Genomic DNA, 23,431 nt, shown 5'->3' on the forward strand with positions numbered 1-23,431 from the left:
TAACCCTTAGCCCTGAACCCCGGTCCAGAGAGACGCCCGGCGCGCTGCCGGAGGCACTGCGGGACGGCCGGGGGAGCGGTCCGGGGCGGGGCGGTCCGGGGCGGGGCGGTCCGGGGCGGTCCCGCTCGGTGTGCGGCGGTCCAGGGCGGTCCCGGTCGGGGTGGGGCGGTCCGGGACGGTCCCGGTCGGGATGGGGCGGTCCGGGGAGGGGCGGTGCGGATCGGTGTGGGGCGGTCCGGGGCGGTCCGGGGCGGTCCGGGGCGGGGCGGTCCGGTCCGCCCCCTCCGCGCCCTCCCGGGCCGCGCGGTGCCGCGGCGCAGTTGCTGCCCGGCGGTGCGGGGACAGGTGGGGCGCGCTGCTGCCACGTGGGTGGATCCGCCGGGAGCGGGAAAGCGGAGCGCGGGCACCGCGGTGATCTTGGGAAGAGGAGCCTTCGGCGTTCTTCCGCAGGGTCTGTCCCGCGCTGGGGCGTGCAGGGCTGGGCGGCACGGGATGGGTGGCGGGCTGCCTCTTCCCCACCTTCCTTTCAGACTCCCTGGTTGCTCCCGCGTACCTCTTCTCTCTCCCGCAAACCCCTGCTGTGCCACGCTGAGCTTTTTTCCTCCCCACCTTCGTCCTCGGGCTGCACCTGCATCCGTGGTCATTCTCCCTGTCTGCACCCACTTGTGCTATACTTCCAGAGTCTCAGGCAGTGCCCTGCGGTGCTTCCTACTCCAGCCCCACTGAGTGTACTTCACCCTGCGGTGCCTGTGCTCCAAGCTCTCTGTCTGTGCCCTACACCGCACCGTGTCTGTGCCCCTAAACCCTTTGACTGCATCTGGCACTAATCTTCCAAACCCACACCTTCTGGTGCCTGTCTCTCAAGGGCCGCTGGCTATGTCTCACATGAACAGAGCTCACCTTCCTGTCTTGAAGAACAAGTTACATCGTGGCATGTGCATGGCCCCACTGCATCAGGGACCTTACTCTTGAAAAATGCTCTTTCCTTCCCACACCTTTTGCTCCCAAAGAGCACGCATCAATACACTGAGGTTTCTTTCTCTTCAAGGGTGAAGGTTGGACACAGTCAGGGAAGAGGTGTGGCCCATGTGCTTAAGATGCTGATATTAAAATGTAGGGCTGGAGGGGTGATGTCTAGCCAGGGGTTGTCTGGCAAGCTGGAAGGGTGGATGGCTGGCTTGCTGCCTTCCTCCTCTTTGGATACCTTTGCTGCCATGTGGGGCAGGTCGGTCCCTAAGGACCGGCCGCATCGCCGGTGAGGCCGAGAGCCAAGGAGGCAGGTCAGTGTCAGCTTGGGGAAGGTTGATGAGGCTGCACTGGAGCAGCCTCTTAGACTTGGCCTTTACAACTGTAGGTGTCATATATATTGTTAGAGAATTTTAAGTTTGTGGACACTTAATGTCTGAATACGTTCTGAATTGAAACTTTGGTTGGGTCTTGAGTGTTGCTGTCACCAAGACAGAAGAGTGTCATGCTTGGAAAGTCATAGTGAGACTGCAAACCAGCTCTTACTGATTTTTTTTTCTTTGCTCGCATAAGAAGTCCAGGTATGTTAACAAAAGCTGTTCAGATAAACCAGAAAACTTACAATCATATATGAATACTCTCTTCTTACTTCATTGTAGTTCAGTTCTTCCCAGCTCAATGTGTAGGTCTGTACTGAACACTGACATGTGGGAGAAGTTTCAACAAGTTTTTCTGGTTGTTGGGAGCAGCCTGGGAACAGCATGGTGCCTGATTTATTCTGCTGCTCAACACTTGGGGTGCTGCCCAGGACGCACTCAGGCTCTGAACAACCTGGTCTAGTGAAAGCTGTCCCTGGCCATAGCAGGAGTTTGGAACTAGGTGACCTTTCCAACTCAGGCCATTCTATGATTCTTTGAAATTCTTCCTAGGCATCACCTTTATTGAAAATACCGGGAGTAATGAAACTTTATGGTATTTCAATATAACGTGTGATCTTTCCATTAAGTATTTACTGGTAGAGCAAGACAGGCTCTGGTACAGGAAGCAATATTCATGGAATGTGTTGGGAAAGATTAGTCAAGTGAGACAAGCCGAATAGGATTTAACCTATTATGAAGCTCACCAAATACCATGAAATACCTATCAACTAGTTGCATATCAGTAAAAGAACTAATCAGGGATGGTTCTGTACCCTGACGTGACTTAGTGGCTTTTGCTGAGTGTGCACCCCTTGCCTCTCTCTGCCCTTCCTGGTTTTGTTTCTCTCCGCTGCAATAAACTGGCAATCCTTTTTTTCCCTCCTACTATGGACTTCTGTTCTTCCTCTTGAAGCTGCTTCTGCCCAGTATGTCTCGGTTAATACTTGCCTTATCTCTTCCTCTGGCCCGGTTGCCTAACACATAAATTTCTGGAGGTGTGGGCAGATGCAGAGCAAGGCATAAGCACGAGCAGTGTATGGGATGGGCATGGGAGGCATGTGTGGGGCGAGGGAATTGGGAGGACGTCACCTCTGTGCCATGTTCCCCTTTCTGGATCTTCATTAGCTGCTTGTGAATTCATGTTTGTTGTGCTCTGGATCTATCTTGGCAGACTTCATGCAGCTTCTCTCCCTGCCTGATGACTGCCTCAGCATGACTGTAACAGGCTGCTGCCCCGTAATTTTCCTGGTGGAGGCTGGTGTGAGCTCCCTTGTCTGCCCTAGTTGAAATAAGATGGTTTAGCTATCAGTTATGGGTTTAGACCAACTATGTTGTTTTGTCTGAAGTGGATCAAGGACAACTTGTTAAATATGGATAGTAGAGCTATAGTATATAGGCAGATATGAATAGCTGGGATGTTGACATCTTCAGTGGCACAGCATATTTTATACAAATAATATTGTAGCCCAACGCTCATATTCACATCAGGCTAATGAATATCTGAAACTTTAAGCTTCTTCTCAAAGCCTGGGTAGCTGAAAAGGAAGAAATACTTGTTCCTCTCACTATTTCTCTGTCCCTTACTCCAGCTCTTCACTATTCTGGTTTCCTTGATGGAGTCACAACATGTGGCACACACACGGGCAGTGTTTGTATCAGTTTCCCATTGCCCAAGTACGTATTAGATTCAAGAAATGGCTGACTTAGTTATGCTTTTCTCTATTGCAGTTTAGGGATTGTTAACTTCAAACACCAGTTTTGGTAGGCCTTTCTGAGTACTTAAAGGGAAGTTGGTCTGTGCTTGAAGCTGCACCGGAAGCTGAGTGATTACTCTGCATTGTTGCACCGTGTTAGGGAGCAAATCCCCGGTGCGTGCCCAGGGATCTCACCCAGTACAGAGGCTGAGTGCTGCATGTAGAGGGCAAATGCAGCCTGAAGGGTGGAAACGAAACCTTTTACTCCTCAAAAATATGAGATTATTAGAACTAAGGAATTAACAAAACAAGTAGTCAATTTTGAAAATCTGATTGTACTTTTTTAAAAACAGTTTCTTTTAAATGATACCGCTAAAGCTAGAGGGTCATGCAGTAGTTTTTGTGCCTGTTGTCACATTTCCAGTTTGCCAAAATTTGGCAAAGTTGCCAGTCATGTAGCAGTTATGAATTTTATTCTATGTATATGACATTTAGTTGAAATCCAAAAGGTAAAAAGTACATGAGTTTACCCTGATAGACAGCAGAATAACTCAGATGTCTCTTATTTTTTCTTGTCTTTGGTTTCAGTGTTTAATGCTGACCATTGACAGGGAAATAATGAATAATTGTTTGGTTTTGGTTTTGGTCAGTTTGTTTGTTTTTCTATTTTTACTGGATTCACAAAGTAAAACGCTTTCAACGTGTCTATCAATATGTCTTTTTTTTTCTTCTGTGTATATTTTTGTTATTTTTGTTCTGTCTGCTTACTGTGGCTACGTACAGCAATTTATCACTGAAGATGTTGACTAGAAAACACCTGTAAGTGGTTCATGAATGGCGTAATGTGAGATGAGTACACAGCTTAGAGAATTACGCATTTAAGTGTCTTTAAGTGTTATCTTGGTTCTTGATGAGAGTCTGAGGAATTGAATTTCAGTAGCATTTAATTTTAAAATCCTAAGGTAGCACACAAATCTCCTAAAAACTACTTATAAAGCCTATCCAGCCCAAAACAAACTCTGTCTTCCACCTGCAGAGAGGCACAGATGTCACAAGGAGGACAAATACAGGTGTCCATGAATCATTTTATTTGCTAGGAGCAGTAGTATTCAGATTGCCCCTTTTAACTGTGCCAGGGTAAAAGCAGCAAACATCAACCCTTATCTCCACTCCACTTGTGATACCTACTTAGGCTGATGTTGCAGTTTCACCAACATGTCTATTATTCCTTCTATTATGCTTTTCTTTGCACGTGCTCCTTGTGTCGCTTTTCTTTTGTGCTGGAGTATTTATTGGTGAAAGCTGGTACTAAGAAGCACTGAGGAAGCAGTCTGGGTTAAAAAATACTCTTTCTTTTCCTGTGAGGCTTGCTCTCCTGCACTGGGTCTGTTTCCCAATCTGTTTTATTATGCAGCCAGAAAAATAGTTGTTCCAGCAGAAGTCAAGGGTGACACAGGAGCAGGTATGAGTAATGGAGAGAGAGGTTGATGAAAATTACATTGCTACTATTAAAAGTGCTCTTATAATTGCCAACTTACCCTGTAAACAGCCAGACTTGCTCTGCTTGAGCAGGCTGTGCTCAAGAGAAGCTGCTTGTAGCAGCTTTATGAATTCCTACATGCTGCTTGCCTGTGTTTAATTGTATTGTGAATTCTTTGTAGTTTGGATTATGTTTTATATTGATATGGGCCTTGCACATTGGGCTCTGTGCCTGGAGCCTCTATTCAAAGACTTTTTTTTTTTTTTAAAGCAAAGCCTCACTGGATGCATGTAAACGTGAGTGTAACTTTGTCTAGTGCACTGCAAAAGCCTGTGCAAAGAAATAGGATGTACTGTGCAAAAAGTTGCTAAGTTTCAACAAGCATCTCATGGGCTGGATTTCAAGAGAATGCTCCTATCCTAGTGATTGCATTCAGGGTTTATGGCTATGCCTGAGATAAAAATATAGCTTACTCTATTCCTTTTGTTCTTTGTTTTCTAACAAAAGAAGGGGACGACTCTTGCTGGAGTCTGACTCACAAAGATCAGTTTGTTGATTTGGAAATAATTTGCATTGTATCATCAGTCATAAAATGACTTAAAGCAAAGTCACAAAAACCTGATTCAGTGGTTCTCAGTATCCTTTTAGAGTATGGGAATGGTTCCCATTGGTACTGTATTCTTTCTTTCACGAAAGTTAGTTGAGATGGCACATAGATTTTCTTGTTTGTTTGTTTTTCATCTGATCTGTTAAGAAGTGAAGTTTAAAATTTTTTCTATTGTTTTTCATGAAAATATACTGTCTGAAGCCTTAAGATTATCAGGATTGTTGGTCAGATGTGCTCATTTATTCTGTTAAGTAAATACTGCAGTATTGGTTTACCATATGGCATTATGAATAGATGGGGTTGGGCAAGTGGAAATGTCTGTAGTCAGTTCAGAGAAGCAGTAGCTGGCAATGTTTTCTTTTGTACAAGTGAAAATTACTTGGACTCAGGTATATTGCAAGACAATAGTGTGTTTTACAGTATTTGCATTCTTAACATCCACAACAGTCCCTTTTGTGTTTGTTTAGATGTACACTTGGAAAAATCCAGATTAAATACCTTCTTTATCATTTTGTAGTCAGAGTTCTAGCTTGTTTGTTCAGTGCTGAAGAAAAAAATTCACCTTTTAGTCTTTAACTGTAGAAGGAGTGTGGCAAGCTTAATTAAATAATTATTACTAGTATTGTTATTACTTTGGAAGTGCCCTGTCCCCCTTTGTCTCTTGTGAACGAGAATTGTACAGTCGACCAAAGCCAAGACAATAATAAAGTAAACTCAAATGTTCACAGTCAACTTTGAAATGAAATTTTCACAAAACTCCTTGTAAGGTGCACTTCTCATAAGCCTTGTTACAATCACTCATTATTTCTGCTGTGCTGACAACATTGTTTCTGTAGCACCTGTTGTTCTGTAACAAGTCAGGTTGTTAGGGAGTTTGCTTCAGTTTGTTTTTACATGAAAAGGGGAAAAACTATGAGACAAGGCTGTGAACAGCCTCATGCCATAGCTGTAATGTTCAGAAAGTTCACTCAGTTTAACTTCTAACTAGGAACATGTCAGATTTTAGAAAGAGAGAAGGGAATATAAAATACAGGTGCCATTAGAATCCCCTGTGCCTCTCTTCAACTAGTCCTTTAATGACTGCTTGAAATTTTATGGGATGAAGTGTTTTCCATTTGAATTTCAGATTATCCTGAAACTGCTTTTCATAAACTGAAGTGATCCACTTGATCAGTTAGGGAAGCTTATCAGAAAGTTGTCGAGAAAATGTTCCTGAACATGGACTGGACCATGCTGAGTTCTGGTTTGCTCTGCAATTTTTCCCAGTTTTGAAATGAAGTTGCTACGTTGTTTTAAAACTGAACATCTCATATACCCCATTTGAACTACATTTAAAAGAATGAAATGGAAAATTGCCTCTGGAGGTGTGGAAATTGTGCAATCTGCTGTTCTTGCTTTTATCCTGAGACTTTACACATATTGTTGTAAAGTGTGATATTTCATCAGTTGCATTCATCCAAGGTGCTGAAGCATCAGACAAAACTTTATTGACTCTAGAAAGACTTTTGTGATAAGTGAGGGAGTCACTTTTACAGACTGTGAAATCATATGACCGTGGCTCATTCTTTGAGATGACTGCAGTGGGAAGAGATCCAGTCTTCCTTTCCGGTCAGTGGGATCGCATCACACTTCTTGGATATGGTCAGCTGGATGAACCTGCACCTGAATAATGTATATATAAAACAAAGAATGTGTGTGAAAGCAAATAGATTGGTTTAAATGTGAATAATAGAGTCATCCTGAAGTGAGGCAGAAAGAGTAGAAGCAAACCATGTTTTCGTTCTTGTTAAGGGCTACGGTGTTGCTTTACGTTCAGAAAGGAGGGTGTGGTCTGCTAGCTTTGCGTATTAACTGGAATATTGAACCAGCACACAACACTTTAGTTTTGCTTACAGCTTTGCTGTGTTGACTGGTAGAAGACATGCCTATTTTTCTCTGGGGTCTGAGAACATAGAGAGTGAACCAAACTCACTAACTGACCTCATTTGCAAGATATTGAAACCTGTATGTCAAAAATACTAAGACTTTTTTTTGGTTACTTAAGTGCATAGCTATAAGTAAGTCTAATTTTCTTTTGTATTGGAGACAGTGCAGTTTTCTTCTGTTTTAATGCTCTGGCATGCTGAGTAGACTGTTAGACACTTGTCTGTTTCTAGTATACTGATGTTTTAAAGGAACATTAGTATTAGGCTGAGTACTCTGCTGCTTGCCAAGCTTCTTTGTTGGAAGTATTATTGTCTCCTGTGTTATTCTGATGTTGCACATCCATTGCCTAATGCATTTGTTGATGGCATCTATCTTTTTTATTTTTTTTTATTTTTGAAGCTATTTATGTTTGGCAATCTTTCAGGATTGAAAAGAGAAAATAAAAAGTGCTGTCGCCTTGGCCAGACATAGCTGGTTCATCCCTACATGCTGTCTGGACGAACTGTTGTATTTTAAACTGCAGAGGTGTCTTGGGGTCCTGGGTGGTCATCAAATGCTTGGAAAGATGGTAAAAAGTGCATTCTATTGTGGTAGAGGAAAATACTGACAGATGAAAAATCCTTACTACATACCTGTGATTAAACTTGTGCATGGATGTGTTGTTTGATTCTGCTCCTTTATAAAGTTGCTGTGTGGTGTTCTAGGCTGATTTTAAAAAGCTCTGCTGTTACAAACTCATGCCCTGCACAGTGCTGCGTTTTGTGCTGTTCTTGAGCTTCCAGAAAGTGCAAAATAATGAAGACTTTTAGAAATCCCCATTAGCAAAGGAACTAAGGTCTAGATAACTAGATCTGGAGCAGAAGTATGCCTTCACAGCTGTGTATTGTGATTAATGTATCTTTGTCCATAATATCAGCCTCTGTTTTGCATTTTGCAAACAGAGTTCTGCAAACTCATGCATATTGTTTTCTTGGAATTTGAATGAAAAATTGATATACTTTTAAAGTTGGATTTTTATAACAAGATCTGGTTTAAAAAAACTTCTTAGATGCTTTTGCTGATCAAGCCAGTTAATGTTTTTAGATGATGGATAGTTTTGCTTTCATGCAAGCTGTTGAGATTAGGCTGTCTTCTGAATACTGTCCATGCAATATTGTGTTGCTCACACAACCTTTTTCTTTAGTCTCCACAGGCCATTGACTGCCCTGGGTTACTGTGTCTGGATGTTTCCTCACTCTAATGCTTATAGGCAACCATAAATATTCCTATTCTGTACTGTTTGTTGAGTTCTGACCTCCAAGTTTGTTGCTGGAACCCTTTGAAAGTCAGGCAGTTCCATAGTCCTTAGAAGGGTATCTGCATAGCAAGTGGTAAAGAGTATTTTTGGAACTGCTGCTAGCACTGTGTGAAAGCAAAGGTGCTCCCATTCTTGTTCACCCCATGTGCCCAAGCTGTCAAACTGGATCTGCCTCCAACGGGTGAGTCATCTCAAAAGGAAGACACACCGGAGAAAGTTATCAGGCAAGCAGTGTAAGCAACATGCAAGATGGCTTGAGTGGTGCCCAAAGCTTACTCAAATTTTGAACAGAATCAAATGGGGGTTTATAATATACTAATTTCCATGCATTCATCTCTGGATTCGACATATAATCACAATGCAAGTGGCTTTGACTTCAAGATGAGCCTTCGAGTGGGGTCACTTCCTCCAGTTATCCCTAAACTTCAGATGTCTCTCTGCTGTCCATTTCCATTTTCCACCCCTTTGTGATTCCTCCATTGAGTATGGACTATGATAGAAACATCTGACTTTTCCATTTCAGAAACTGTGTTTCACTTTTTCCCTTCCACAGTAACTTTGGTCAGTCTAATTTTTTTTTTTTTTTAATGTGGAGATCTTCTTTGGGATGCAGAAATAAAAAATGGAGTGCCAGGAGAAATTGGCTTTACTGCTGTACTTAGTAGTTCTGACTGAGAGGCCTGAGTCTCCAAACAATGGTATAACATGACTTCGTGGGTTGCCTGATGCTAATACTCAGGAGTATGTTTCATAGTGATTAACCAAACCTTTCATCATGCTGAAGAATGTTAATTTAAACAACAACAACCTACGTCCTGTATACTTCCCTGCATATCCTTCAGTGATTTGAAACTTGCAGTTGCAGCTGTATAAATTACCAGCTCTGGACTGGAAAGATTTAGGATGTGACAGTGTAGTTGCTTCCTGGAGTGCTCCAAAAAGCCAAGACTGAACTTGTGAGCAGCAGCTCTTTTAACGATACTGTCAGCATGCTTTCTTGGGTAGGAGGAATGTTCTGAGACTTTAGTTTAAAAAGCACTTCGCACATTTCCTTAAAAGTGGCTTTTGTCACTCTGAAATTCTGCCTGTCACTACCTGTCACTGTGCTGCTGCTGCCCGTGTCACACTTCCCAAAGGTCACGTTGTGCTGTGCGGGTCACTGCCAAAGGTGCCAGCACAGCTGGTTCCTGCTCTCTTGGAAGAGCCTCGCAGGGAGGGTGCAGTTGCTGATGTTTACAGTGCTCAGCAGCATGTCCACTCTGCTGCATGGTGGCTTAAAAAGAGGGGGGAGGGAAGGGAGGGTGTCAGTTCTAGGTCAGCTGCCTTTAAAATTTATGCCTGCCTACTGCAATGCAAGCAAAATAGAAGCAGAAGGAATGCATTATTTTGCTGCCTAGGATATCGGCCCAGGACGCAGAGGGTGGGTAGGTTGGGCAAGTGCAAGGCAGTGGGAAACAATGGTAAAGCAAATTAGCGCGCGTCAGCATGGGAGAGTGGTGTGGGAGCAGTTCAGCTATTGTAAATTGCTGTGTTAGAGGGTGAACAAAATAGTGTGTTGTAACTCTGCACGGGTGTTATCAGTGTTACTACTTACTAATATTCTGAACCCAGCAAGGTTAGAGCTGGTGCAATAAAAATTCCATAAAATGGCATTGATTTTGCAATGTTGTTTTGCCATGGCAACTACAGTGACAAGAGCTGAGTGTATGCTATACACAAGATGTAACTGTGGAAAAACACCTCTTCCTTCAATAATTACGAATATTTTTCACTTCCTTACCTCTTTTTTCTTAAGGTGAATATTGTGTTCTTAAGGTAATTATTAACATTTTTCAATCCCCTCTTCATATAAAACTCCTTTCTGATGTATTTTCATTTTACAAAGACAGTCCTGTCTACCTGTCTTTGTCTACCGCAGGTGAAAATTATGGTCTAATTTTTTTTCCTAGTGCTGAATAACAACTGGTACATTGCCATTGATTACTTGGTTATGACATGTCTTTGGAAATAAAAAGCCTTTTCTGCTTTTTGTTTCTGTTGACATTGGCTAGATTAGCAAGATGCTACCTATATAACAAGTCCTGTTTCCTTTTATTTTAAGGAGTCTGCTCTGGAAGCTGAAGTCTAGCTCTGCTTTTCTGTTTCTGTTTAACTTCCATTAAGTGACCCCCACTGTGACTATTTAATGATAATTAATGTTGTTATTCTACTAAGAGGTGGGTAAACACAAACCAAGTCCTTAGTAGCAAACTGCTTCTATTGTGATTAATTCAGTGTAGGAGAGCCTTATATTAACTCATATGCATGAACTCTCAACTGTAAATTAGGATAGACAATATGGTGGAGCTAACTCAGTGACTCAGCTTGCTGTTAAAGGAAGGGAACAGTCTCAGACATTACATGTCCTTGATCTCTTTCATTCAAAGTATTTAGTTGGCACTTGCACTCCCTCTCTCTTTTCGGAGCTTACCTATAAACTGAGTGTTAAAAATGTGCTTCCTAGGCAGCTTAAAAAACCCAGTCTGTGTTATCTTTTGCAGTGCAGGTAAATAGCAGTCCTTACCCCTCTAATTCAGTACAGAGCCCTATATTCTGTTTTACTTGGTTACTAATGATGTGTATACACTTTACACCACAGCTGTAAATAATTCTTACGTATCCTTATCAGAACTGTCTCTACCATAGCTGTTTGTACAGGAAAAACAAACAGAATAGGTGAAAGCTTTGTGTGTTGTAAAGATGTTGGCTTGCAGATGAATGAGCAGGGAGCACAGGGGGTATGAGTTAGCATGATTGTGCAGCACGGCTGAAAATACTAGATTGTACCACTGCTTTCTAGCCCTTAGGTCGTGATTTGTGAAAGTCTGTTTAAAGTGACCTAAAGCTTAGTTGATCTGGTCTTTAATGAAAATCTGAAATTCTGTTTTCCTAGCTGCACAATAAGGTAAGGAAGAAAAAGGAGAGTCTAAATCCTTTGAGGAAGGATGATATTAACCTGGGTCGGATATGGCCCAGTTATTAAATCAATGCATTACCAAAGGCCTTTGATAAGGATAATGATATACCATTATCTAATGGAAGTGAGGTTGCATTAACAACCTTATTTTGAATTCTAAGTGAAAGTTGTCGTGCTGTGTGTGCCACAGGAGTCACTGTGTATGCAGGTCTAGGTGACGTTGTGCACTGGTGCCACTGAGCTGGACAAACTCAAAGGAGCCAAGTAAGCTGTGTGAGCTGTGCACTGGGGCACCGAGGAGAAGAGCTTCTGTTCTAAGCTGTGTGAGGAGCCACTCACTGCAGCAGAGTAGGTAGGTGAGACCAGTAAGCTGAAGGATGGCTAACATTTGAGTGCTAAATAGCTTTTGTTAAAGGCAAGCAAACACCGAAAATAAGTTAAAGTCTTAGGAACTTTTCCCTGCTAATGTTTTTAGTTTTCTCTAAAACATTGGAAGTATAGGGAGAGAATATTGGTGAAGGTACACTGACGTCCGGGATGCTCAAGTTCTAAGTGAAATTGAAAACTTTTTCAGAGTTGTGCCCAGAGTCTCATTTAAACTGGTAACTTGATTTAAACTGATAACTGGATGCAGACTTGTAAAGAAACTTCCTTCCAGGCTATGGTTGCAAGAACTATTTAGACTTGATAAGTCTTTCTATGTGATGTAGGAGATTAGTTCTGAGGATCATTTCACATGCATCCCTGCAACCTCAGGTGATATATTTAAGATATTTAAGATACTGGTGATGACAGGTCTTTTCCTGCCTTACTGTAGCAGAATATAATTTTTATGGCTTCACATCTCATCTTGTAGAGTGTCCCTGGTGGAGAGAGTGATGACTTTTAGGGGTGGAGCATGTGAAGTTCTTGACTAGGGATCTAGTGCAAATAGTCTATGAGTAGGCAGGACTGGGTGATAATGTGGCTTCCCTACATTACTTCATTATCAGCTTAAAGGGATTTATGACAGGGCTGTAATTCCCACTTTTATCCCTTCCTGTGGCATTTCAGTTTGTGAGTTTTAATGTTTCCTTTGCACAAGCCAGTTCAACCTTTCAAGTCTGAATTGACTGAGAAATAATATCTTTTTATTTTTTTTTCTTTCTCAAAGCCTAAGCTTTCATTTAGACTGGTGAACTGCTGTGGCTTATCTGCAGCTGCCTGAAGCAGACCTGGCAGTGATGCTGTGGGACTGGGCTGCACTGGGGGCCTTTCTCATCCAGACACTGGTGGTTGGTTCAGTGTATGTGATCCAGGAGAGTGCCCATGTAATTCTGGTTGGGAGCTGAGTACAAAGCAGGGCTGGACTCCTGAAATTTTTCCCATAAGAAGGGGATTTTCCATGTCTGTTGTTACTGTTCAGCTTTGCTGTGAAGTCTTCAGTACCTGTTCTTTTAACAATTTATAGAAAGGTGTGGAAGCAAATACAAACTGGTCTTTAGTTTACACAGCAGCAGAATGGGAAATCAATTTCCCACAGACAGGAAACCAATGTGAAGTGTGGTTGAAATGAAACCTCTTTTCACTAGTTCTGCTATTTAGGGTACTTTAGTCTCATAGGTGAATAACAGATTTGATGCTAGTTTAAAAAGCAAAGGATTAAATAAAGAGGTGCTATGTAAAAAATTCATATGGGCGACCACACAAGATAAGCTTTAGATATCTTATTGAATAGTTGCAGTGAGGAATTTTATAAATAGATGTTATAATAAAGTTTCTAAGGCTCAGTAATCTGCTTTTAGGATGTCCACTGTCATCTAGCAGCGGCAGTGTTTATAAGCAATATTATCGAAAAGGAAAAAGCCGTCTAATTTTAAGCAGAATGTAGCAAACTTGCATGTGAGATGAATCTCTCAAAAACTGTGCTGGATGTTTGAGAGAAGGCATAAAAATGGAAAAGGTGACAGAAACTTCTCTCAGCAAAATTCTTAACAACAGGTGACACCCAGGTAGGTTTTAAAACTTTGTTGCAGAATATGGGTGAGTAATCTGTGTAATATAATAGGCAGTTTGTAGTTGCTTGCCATGTGACATAAGGGAGTAATGTAGTTAAAATAACTGCAATTATGTAACACACAGCCTTGGGAAATAGGAAGGGCAGAGCTAGTATTTCCCAGGTAAATCTTAAGATACCATCTGTGAAACGTCCTAATTTAATTACCTTCTGAACTTCAAGAGCAGAATTAACAACAGTATACAAAGTGATTCTGAAACATGAAAGTTTCATAATTGTGCCTGGATATGTAAGCCAGTATTACTGCCATTTCTTAAGCTATAATTTTGAAATCAGACCTGCATGGGTCAATGCTTGCTGTAGGCTCTCCACCTCTTCCAGTGGGGTCTGCAGGGTGCGTGATCCTCCAGAATCATTGGATGCTCATCACTGTCTTATCAGGCTAGGTGTGATACACCAGAAACTTGGCTTTTGGGACCCATCTTGGGTGGAAATTAGACCACTGAATTCTGCACTGGGTTTTCATCATCTCCAGACATTTCCTAAAGGATCACTGTAAAAGAATCTGTCAGTCTTTTTAATAATCTTTTTCCTCTAATGTAAATTTTTAATGTTAAGTGTTTTAAGTTCACACTGAATTGAAAATTTGTTTTTTGGAGTGACAGAGCTTACATTAGATTGTTTCGTTTTGGTGTTTTTTTTTTTTTTTCTTCTTTTTTTGTGGTTTTTTTTTTTTTTTGTAGGGGGTGTTTGTTTTATTTTGATTTTTTGGTTTTTTTTTTTTTTTGTGAAGTTCTTTTGTATACTTATTTTGTTTAGTAGCCATTAATATTTTGAAAATATGTTGTAAAATTACTATTTAAAAGCAAATCTTGATATCTGTTTTACTATTTTTAAACTATGTAGGGGGAATAAATAAACATAAAGAATGGCAAATATCTTTCATGTGGGTTAAGCAAAGGAATGTGAGAAACTTCTTATTCTCATTTAAAAATTAGAAATATTTGAGGCATATCAGTAATTCCAATTACCAAAATCACTAATAGTTTTGTGAGCTAAGTGAACTTGAGCACTTGCAACAGCTTGTTTCCTTACCACTTCTCATCATCAGACATTCTCATATGGTTTGCTGTAGAATTTGTGGCATTTTTGTTGGTGTAAACAATCTTATCTGCCCTTGCCTCTCCAGTAAAGGTAATGGTCTAACTTGGAACTGGTTCTGCCAAGCTGTATGCCTTAGCTCTGCTGCAGTTAGTGGGCTCTTCCAGCTGCCTGCTGAGCCACAGGCAACCAGAGCACAGCAGATTACTTTGCTCTTTGTCACAAACCTTTTCCTCCTTTGCTTCATTTATATCTCCTTTTCTTAAAGTGGTGGCAGTACATTTATTTAAAGATGTCTTCAGAAATTATGTTGACTTGAACTTAGGTGCACAGTATTATTTCTATTGACAAAAAGAAAAGTAGTGCTTATTTCTTTTGAAGAGCTGAATATCTTGCATACATTTTTGAGGTGATTTTGACACTTATTTTCCAATTGCATGTGTTTGAGGGGACTTCCTTTGTTATTTAAAACTTTTCAAGCTGGGCAGACTACTTATATGACTACATTTTTGAGTTTATGTGAATTGTTTGCAATATGTCGTTCAAAATAATCCAATTTTGAAAATGAGTCTGCTAAGGTTACTTAATTTTGAGAGTTTGCTATAAACTGGACAATCTCGTATGCATTTTTATGCGTTTTAAAATTTTAATATGAGCAGAAAGGGGAAGATTGGAAGTAAAAGTGCTAATGTACTGATTCTGTAAGTACATTATCAAGTAGGTAAACCAAATGTATGTTCTCCTGACTCAACTATGTCTGTTCAAACGCATAATGGGCAGATGAGTTTACAGCATGAAGAACTAAAACTGTGTATTTAGCAAATGGCCTTCTCTGGCCTCAAGTCTTTGACCCTTCAGGTGACCACTTTACAGTCTCACACTTAAAAAATAATTTCTCCAACCTACAAAACTGCCAAACATTTTGAAAGATTCCATTATGGTCAGAGCATTATCAGTTTACTTCTTGCCAAGACAGTGGTACTATAAAAATACATTCTTTCAAAAATGGTTTGTCTTTTCCTGATGAAGCACGAGCTAGTTGTTTCTCTGGTGTGTAGGCATGTGATTTCCTTTTTTATTGACTCTTCTATTAAAAAAAGGCAAGTCTTGATCATATTATTTTCCAGTGTGTATGAATGTGTGTGGACTGACTATAACGAAGTAAGACAAAATATCTTCCATGCTGCCATTAACTCTCCCTTTGTAGGTGGTTAACAAAAAAATTATTCTGAGAACCTAACATTAATGTCAACTGTTGTTCACAGAAGTGGATTTATGAAGGAAAACTGAGTAGTTAGTTAGGAAAACAGGTAAATTGTAAAGCACATTGAAAGTGAAATAGTAATGTCATATGTAAAAGTTGGTTTTAAATGAACCTTTTAACCATAGGAAAGTTCTGAACAGCACTGTCTTTCTTGCAGATGTTATTTCTAAAAATAATTGGAGTTAACTTACTGTATTTTGCTTACCCTTAGATTCAGATTAATTGATCAGTCACTATTGAGTGGTGAGGCTGGGGCTGCTTTCTGTCTAAATCCTTCTCTCAAGTTACTGGACTCCTGAGTCAGAAGAAGTCTGGTAACTGGTGGAGTTTCATCTTACTGGACTGTGAACAGAAAAGAAATCTTGAAGGCTGAGACCCTCTGCTGCCTAAACTTTTGAGGACTGTTTTAAAGGAAGAGGGGCTGTGAGTGCTGGGGTCAGAAGAGGTGGGATAAATCCCTCACCATCAGTATGGCTAGGGCCAGTTTCACTATTTTCATCATCTGCCTTTCTACTACAACCAGAAGAAATCTACTGGAAATAGTCCAGTTCCAGATAACAGTCTTGCATTTGGCCTCAATGCCTAGCAAGTTTAAGACTTGCTATTTAAATGTTGACAGCATGTTTGTTTGACTTCTGATGCAAAAATTAAAGTGAAGTTCAGAAGTCAAGTGGGTAAATGTAAAGAATTGTCTATTTGTGAGTTTGCAGTTGTTGAATGACAACTGTAAGAGGTTGTAACAATCAACACCCTGAGCCCACTGTAGTGGGTTGACCCTGTCTGGGTGCTAGATGCCCACCAAAGCCTTTCTCTCACTCCCCTTTACAGCTGGACGGGGAAGAGAAAATACAACAATGGGTTAAGATAAGGATTGGGAAAGATCACTTGCCAGATATCACCACAGGCAGAATGGATTCGAATTAAAGGTAATAATTGAATTTATTACTAACTAAATCAGAGCACCATGATGAGAAGTAATATGAGCCCTTAAAACACCTTCCCCCCATCCTTCCCTCCTTCCCAGCTCTGCCTCCTCCCGCTGGAATAGTGCAGGGAGATGAGAAATGGAGGTTATGGTCAGTTCATCACATGTCCCTGCTGCTGCTCAGGGAGAGGAGTGCTTCCCCTGCTCCAGCATGGGGTGTCCCCCATGGGAGACAGTTCTCTGTGAACTTCTCCAGTGTGAGTCCATCCCACGAGCAACAGATCTCCATGAGCTGCTTCAATGTGGGTCACTCTTCCATGGAGTGCAGTCCTTCAGCCACAGCCTGCTCCAGTGTGGCCTTCCCCCTCCATGGGTTCACAGCCTCCTCCACCTGCTCTGGCATCCACCTGCTGTGGCCTGGGTCTCCTCCAGGGGCTGCAGGTGGATCTCTGCATCCCCATGTCCCTCCATGGCTGCAGGGGCACAGCTGCCTCCCCATGGGCTGCCCCAGGGGCTGCAGGGGAACCTCAGCTCTGGCCCCTGGAGCAACTCCTGTCCCTGCTTCTGCACTGACTTGGGTTGCAAGGGCTGCTCCTCTCATGTTCTCACTCTGCTCCTCTCTGGTGGCAATTACAACTGCACAAACATTGGGGTTTTCTTCTTCTTCTTAAATCTGTTATCACAGAGGCATTACCACCATTTCTAATTGGGCCAGCCTTTGCCAGAGGCACATACATCTTTGGAGCCACCAGAGACTAGCTCTGCTGGACACTGAGGAAGCTTCTCACAGCGTCTCACAGAAGCCACCCTGTAGCCCCCCCCACTACCAAAGCTTGCCTATGCAAACCAAATACAAGGATATTAAATGGCGTTTGATTTAATGCCAGAAGCTACACTGAATTTTCTGGGTTTTTAAGAGCATGTTTTGAAGCAGATTTCTTGTTTAACTTTAGTCTTGGTCAGCATGTTGAGCTTGCCAGTCTGAGTGCCAGTAATGTGAGGGTGGGAAAGCTGAGTGGCAGTGAAATCAGTAAGCTACTTTTCTTACCAAAGAACCAGTTAAATATAATATAATTATTTGTACTCGATGAATATATTCGTCGAAAAACTGAGCCAAGCACTGCACAAGGTTTCTGTGGGCTTTTGTAGAGTTCTGTTATAACCATTGCATGATGTACTTTCAATTTGTCATGCCTTTTCTCTTGACACACTGTTCTCATGTGTCTGAAACTGAAAGAATACTGGATTAAAAGGATAATTTATTGTAATCGGCCTAACAATTTAATACAATAGTTATTTATAAAATAAACATTTTTGATGGCTGCTCTCCAGCACCAGTTATGGCTGAATTGCTTGGCTGTCACAGTTGAGCACTCTGAAGTACCTGGTGTTCAGGACAGGGTTGGATTTACGTGTATTTGATATCATCCATAGTTGGCTTATGGAGCAAGGTGACACAAATATTTATAATTTGCCTCTAACCATAAAATCTTTTCTCTCATATGATTGCTAGTGTAAAAAGCAAAAATGCTCCTCATGTTTCCATTAGTAAAGAAAGAGGATACCCCTTTTGTCAGCACCTTTATCAGCACAGAGTGCTGAAGCAAATATTGTAATATGAATACAGGATGCATGAAAATTGTCAGTATGAAAGTAGTGACATTGAATTGGGAAATGCTGATGTTGCAGGATGATATTTCTAGAAAATGTGAACTTTAAGGAGACTTGCAGAGGGAGTATTTTCCAAATGTGAAATTGGTGGTAGTTGCAGATATTCAGAGACACAGAACAGAAGTGCAACCAGGAAAACAAGTGGGTAGTAGAATGAGAATGGAGATGAGGTAGATAAGATGAACTCTAATGGAGGCAGGCTTGTCTGTGTTGTCTCTTGCAATGAAGGGTGGCTAAAAATTCCTGCAAAATGGCAGTGAACAGCATGTACTTGTATGTTGGAGTCAGTAAGTCAGGAGTTTCTCTGAATCCTTCAGGGAGAGATCAGAATGCAGGGATGGAGTTGAAACCTTTAGATGGACTGAAGTATATTAGGCCTCTCACTTATAAGGCAGAGGTGAAGATTTAGGTTGTAACATAAGAGAGTGAAAATAAGTAAGTAAATGGAATAAGTTTTAAGTGCTTTTAGTAAGCAAAAGGTCTTAGATGCCTGAGAAGTAGTACATGTTCTAGTGAAGGTTGAAAAACATGCTCGTGTTTCCTTAGAGGCTCCAAGAACCTAGCTTCAGACATAATAGAGTTAGAGTTAAGGATAGTGCTTACATTTTTCGGTAGAACAAGATAGGCCATGAAGGTAGTCTATACATAGCCTGGCATGCTAAGAAACCAGAATTCTAATAGGTTAAGGAGTAGTGGTCCGAGTTTGTGTCTTAGCTAGTTGTAAAGTTTCTATAAAAGAACATGCATCAGGGAGAGCTGGGGCTTTATGACATGGCTTTATGCCATGTGCATTTTGCCATTGCATTTTGCCACTGCAGCTTTGCCATTGCTTTATGCCATTACTTTGCTTTGCTTTGTTCTTGCTTTTGAGACTGATATGCTTCTGTAATAAATAACTTTATAACAACTATTAGCCGCTTTGCTTTTTACATAAAAAAAGAAGTAGCCCGACAGTGTTGTGTGTACAGGAGGCACCTGGAGGTCCCTTGAAACCTCACACTTGTAGAAGTGGAAATAAGGATGAAATTGTTTTTCTGGACTGTTAAGCTGAAGATAAATGAGAAGATGACAGTGGGGTGATCTGAGGAGACAGATACATTTCCATAATGAAGGGAAGAACTGTCACTCTCAACCTGCAGCTGGCTTAACCTGGAGGAGATGCAGAAGGGCTGCCAGAGGAAGGGAGTTGGTTATTAAGTTGTGCTGCAGCTTGAAATAATAAATAAATAGTAATAATAAAGGTGAACACAGTGTGAAGATTGCACAGGGATATTGAGAGAATTCATAGAGTAAAGTGAGACACTGAGTGGGTAGGGGAAAAACACCAACAAATATGCTGAGATATTTTAAATGTATTTTCTAGGGGGAATGAGGCAAGGAAAGGGCTGATGAGGGTTTGTTTCTGGAGCAAAAGTCAGTATTCATATAGGTATACTTCTCTGAAAAATTTGACCTAAGTAGGAGGTACTGCATGCAACGTGGATGTGCTGGGTAATTTTTGTGGGTTAATGGTATTGCCATTGGTGCTATGACATTCCATGATTCTGGTGTGGAGACAGTTGATTCATCAGAGTGGTATTTGCATGCAATTATAACATGGCTAATTATTGTATTTAAAAGGAGTATGCTGACATATTGGTACCTTTTCTCCTTCCCACATACCTTAGAAATACCTCTTATTTTGAATTTCTTTTTCAATAATAAACATTGCGAAGCTGAATTTCCTCATATATCAGTAGCTTGGACTTTAAGTGGAGATGGTGATAAAAAATAATTTGAGCATCTGTTCTTTATTCATATTTACCTCTAAATTGTAATGGTTAACCATAGCACAGTTTCTTGAGATAACACTTTATGGCACGGAAGCACCTGGTTTGTATGTAGAGATTGCAAAATCATATTGTTGCTCATAACAGCTCTGCTGTAAATTAAACTCAAGGATAGTGGGATGTGGCCAGCTAATGCTTCCTGATCTGTATTTCACATATGGTGCTCTGTTAGCCTTTTCTCTTTTTTAACCACTCTGTTTCCTGAAAATCTTTCCCAAAAAACTTTATTAATCTTCCTTATTGAAAAAATATCTGTATTTCTGTTTTGATTTGTTTCCTGCAGGCAGCATCATAAAAATCAAGTGAAAATGGCGTTTAGCAATCTGACATCAAAGGCTATATTACTGTATGATGAATGGATTAAAGATGCCGGTGAGTCATTTAAATCTAAAACTTACTAACTCCCAATAATTTTGAATAGCAATGTGTAGCTATGCAAGATGTGCTGTTTATCAGCTTAGAAGTAGCTTTGTCATCCTGTGAATATTTGTAAGAGTTGCCAGGTTACCTATTAATATGGCAGTCTAGTTTCTGCATTTTAAAATAGGAAGTAAACAAAACTCAGGTAGTTTATGGATATAAACTCTGAGTAAGTAAAGTGCAAACAGTGATTCTCCTGTCAGTCTCTGGTTGCCTGAATATATAGTTTGAGTTTTTCCTATGGTGCTGAATGTATAGTTTTAACTCTTTTTCATTACCAATTACATTTTATCAGTTAATTAATGCAGGCACATTTCATTACTGCATTTTGCTTTTGCAAAATGAGAAAAAAAAAACAACCACAAGCCCTGATAAGTTTCAGTATTTTGAATTAATCCTCAGAGTAATTAGCTCTGTCACAGTGGTTCTTTGAAAAAGAATGTTAGTCTCTTGTTGCAGTTAGTAAGGGATAGTAATCACGCTTTGCTTTTATGTGCCACTTACTCTGTATACTCACCAAAAGCTGATAGGGAAGACCTCAATTTTGGGATTAAGACGCAGCAGTTTCAGTGTTTCTCACTGTGGTAGAAAGATAGTGACAAGGATTAGCCGATTCCTGGAAAAAAATTAAGTGGTTAAGTTTTGATAGATAAGATTACTGATCTATCTTTTCTAGCGTAGCTGAGCACCACTTTTCTTGTTCTGTCAATGCACAGCCTGCAAGTGAGCAGGGAGTTTAATCAGTATGACTCATGGGGTGAAGTGGATTGGGATGGAGAGAGCATTTCTGCTGCAGCATCCATGACTCCAGAACCTGAGTTATCTCCATGCCCAACAAACAGTGCTTGTATTTGGCTTTTTCTGTCATAGTGTTAGTGGTGGAACATGGTTTTCTCAGGATCAGGCTGGAAAGAACGGCAGGAAAGGTTTGGTAGGAGCAGGGCAAGAGAGGATACAACAAAAACAGTCAGTTGTGAAGAGATGGTGGCTCTCTTGCAGTGCACACGAGCAGATTCCTCATGCTGTGGGTCACAGCCCTCGGTCTGTGGGCAGCAGCAATGGCACATTACAAGCTGTGAGCAGCATTGTAATGTGCTCTCCTCCTCAATCTGTTTCTACACTTCCAGTGCCTGTTAACCACATCAGAGAGGTGAAAGGTTGCTTGAATGCTGTGGGTTGAAAATTTGCTGACTTGAAACATTTAGCTATGAATTAAACACTTGACAAAAATAACAGTGGTATAATTTTACCCTCAAAATACAGCAGCAAACCATGAAAGCAACAGTTTACTAAGTCAGGAGTTAAGTTTGGGATTATTCTGAACCAAATCTTCCAAAAGTCAGTGAAAAAGAAAATTTAAAAAAATAAAAATTGCATGAGGTTCACCTGCTTATGGAGAAATGTGGCAGTCTTTGGTGATCTGAGACTCTGTGATGAACCACAAAAGGGTGCAATGGAATCATGGTGATGTTCAGATGAAGTACCTGTCAGCCTCATCTGCAGGGAGAGGGAATGGGTGTGCTTAGGAGGAGGTGCCTCTGCAATACAGATCTCTGACATAACTATAGAGTAACTTGCAACATTTGCTTATTTTATTATAACTTTCTTGTTGTATGAAAATGTGTACTTCGTCGTGCTGCAACGAAAGAAAACCATGGCACTCATGATTCTGTGTGTCCATTTAATTATATATGAAGAAGGAAGTCCTGAATCCTACATGGGTTAAATGATGTTATCCAGTCAGTTTGGATTTGAAACATGATTGGTGACAGAAAAAACTAGACCATCAAGAACTAAATACTTTTATGTACCTGTTTTAGTAAGTTCTATAGATATCTGATCTCTTTTTTTCTTCCCCCACCACCTATAGATCCAAGACTGGAAGGCTGGCCACTCATGTCTTCTCCTTTTCCGACAACTTTTATCATTGGAACCTACGTTTATTTTGTCACTTCCTTGGGACCCAAACTCATGGAAAATAAAAAACCTTTTGAACTCAGGCAGATCATGACGTTTTATAATTTTAGTGTGGTAGCCCTCTCTTTATATATGACTTACGAAGTAAGTGCTACATTTGTAATGTATTTATATATTTCATGTCTTTAACAACTAACTTTTAATGAATTTATTAATATAATTCCCACACTGCAATTCTCAAATATTATTGTCATGGAAGTAATTATATTCCTCCAAGCTGTGTGCTAAACTGGTAACTCTTGGAAAAAGGGAATAAGTCATACCCAGAAAGAGATAACATGAAACATTTTGTGTCATTATACATAATTTAAAAAGTTTAAAGTTTTCATCATTTAAATATTTTGTACTGCAGCAGGTAAAGCAGACAATATGCTTTTCTTAGTATCTTGTAATTGTTTCTGTCCTACTAGGTGATAATGTGACAACCTGCCCTTAAGAGGCAAGGACGACAATGATTCAAACACTGTATAGAGTATGTCTGCTATGAAATAATCTTCAATTAGATCTGCCTTTAAATGACAGAAATCAATGATAGAGGTTAACAAAATCTAATTCAAGGCATTTTTGTCCTTTAAATGAACAAACGAAACTCCTTTAAACAAAAAACCTTCTGCTTTCACTCTCAAGCCCAAATTATGAATATCTTTAACATTGATTTTCCCCACAACCCCAAAATAGCAAATTCTCTTTTTTTTTTTTTCAAAAGCAATGTTGAGATTTTGCTGCTGTTGGGCTTTACTTATTTGTTGGGATTTGGTGAGCTTTGGTGGGCTTTTTTGAAGTGTAGCTATTTGTTGATGGTATTGTGTGAATGACAGCCGTACATGTTTGCTTGGTGAAGCATCACTGTGTTACTACTGGCCCTGTGCTTGACTCTCAGGCTGTGTGGCTATTTCAGGTTTG

The 23,431-nt window shown here is 40.6% G+C and overlaps 1 protein-coding gene across 2 annotated transcripts in view; it reads left to right on the forward strand.

The window, feature by feature from the left end:
- Positions 1–278: 278 nt before the first annotated feature.
- ELOVL7 (ELOVL fatty acid elongase 7) overlaps positions 279–23,431 on the forward strand; it is a 32,360-nt gene continuing 9,207 nt past the window's right edge. Inside the window, exons 1-4 of one of the 2 annotated variants that reach the window (XM_088155895.1) lie at positions 437–451; positions 16,535–16,632; positions 20,415–20,503; positions 22,422–22,612. In XM_088155895.1, the coding sequence (XP_088012021.1) occupies positions 20,440–20,503; positions 22,422–22,612 (255 nt within the window). In that variant the 5' untranslated portion in view covers positions 437–451; positions 16,535–16,632; positions 20,415–20,439. Of the gene's footprint in view, positions 452–16,534; positions 16,633–20,414; positions 20,504–22,421; positions 22,613–23,431 lie in introns of both variants that reach the window. The other variant, XM_014881809.2, reaches the window with a different exon arrangement.

The sequence above is a fragment of the Sturnus vulgaris genome, chromosome Z, assembly GCF_052056855.1.
Source record: "Sturnus vulgaris isolate bStuVul1 chromosome Z, bStuVul1.hap1, whole genome shotgun sequence".
Taxonomy (NCBI): Eukaryota; Metazoa; Chordata; class Aves; order Passeriformes; family Sturnidae; genus Sturnus; species Sturnus vulgaris.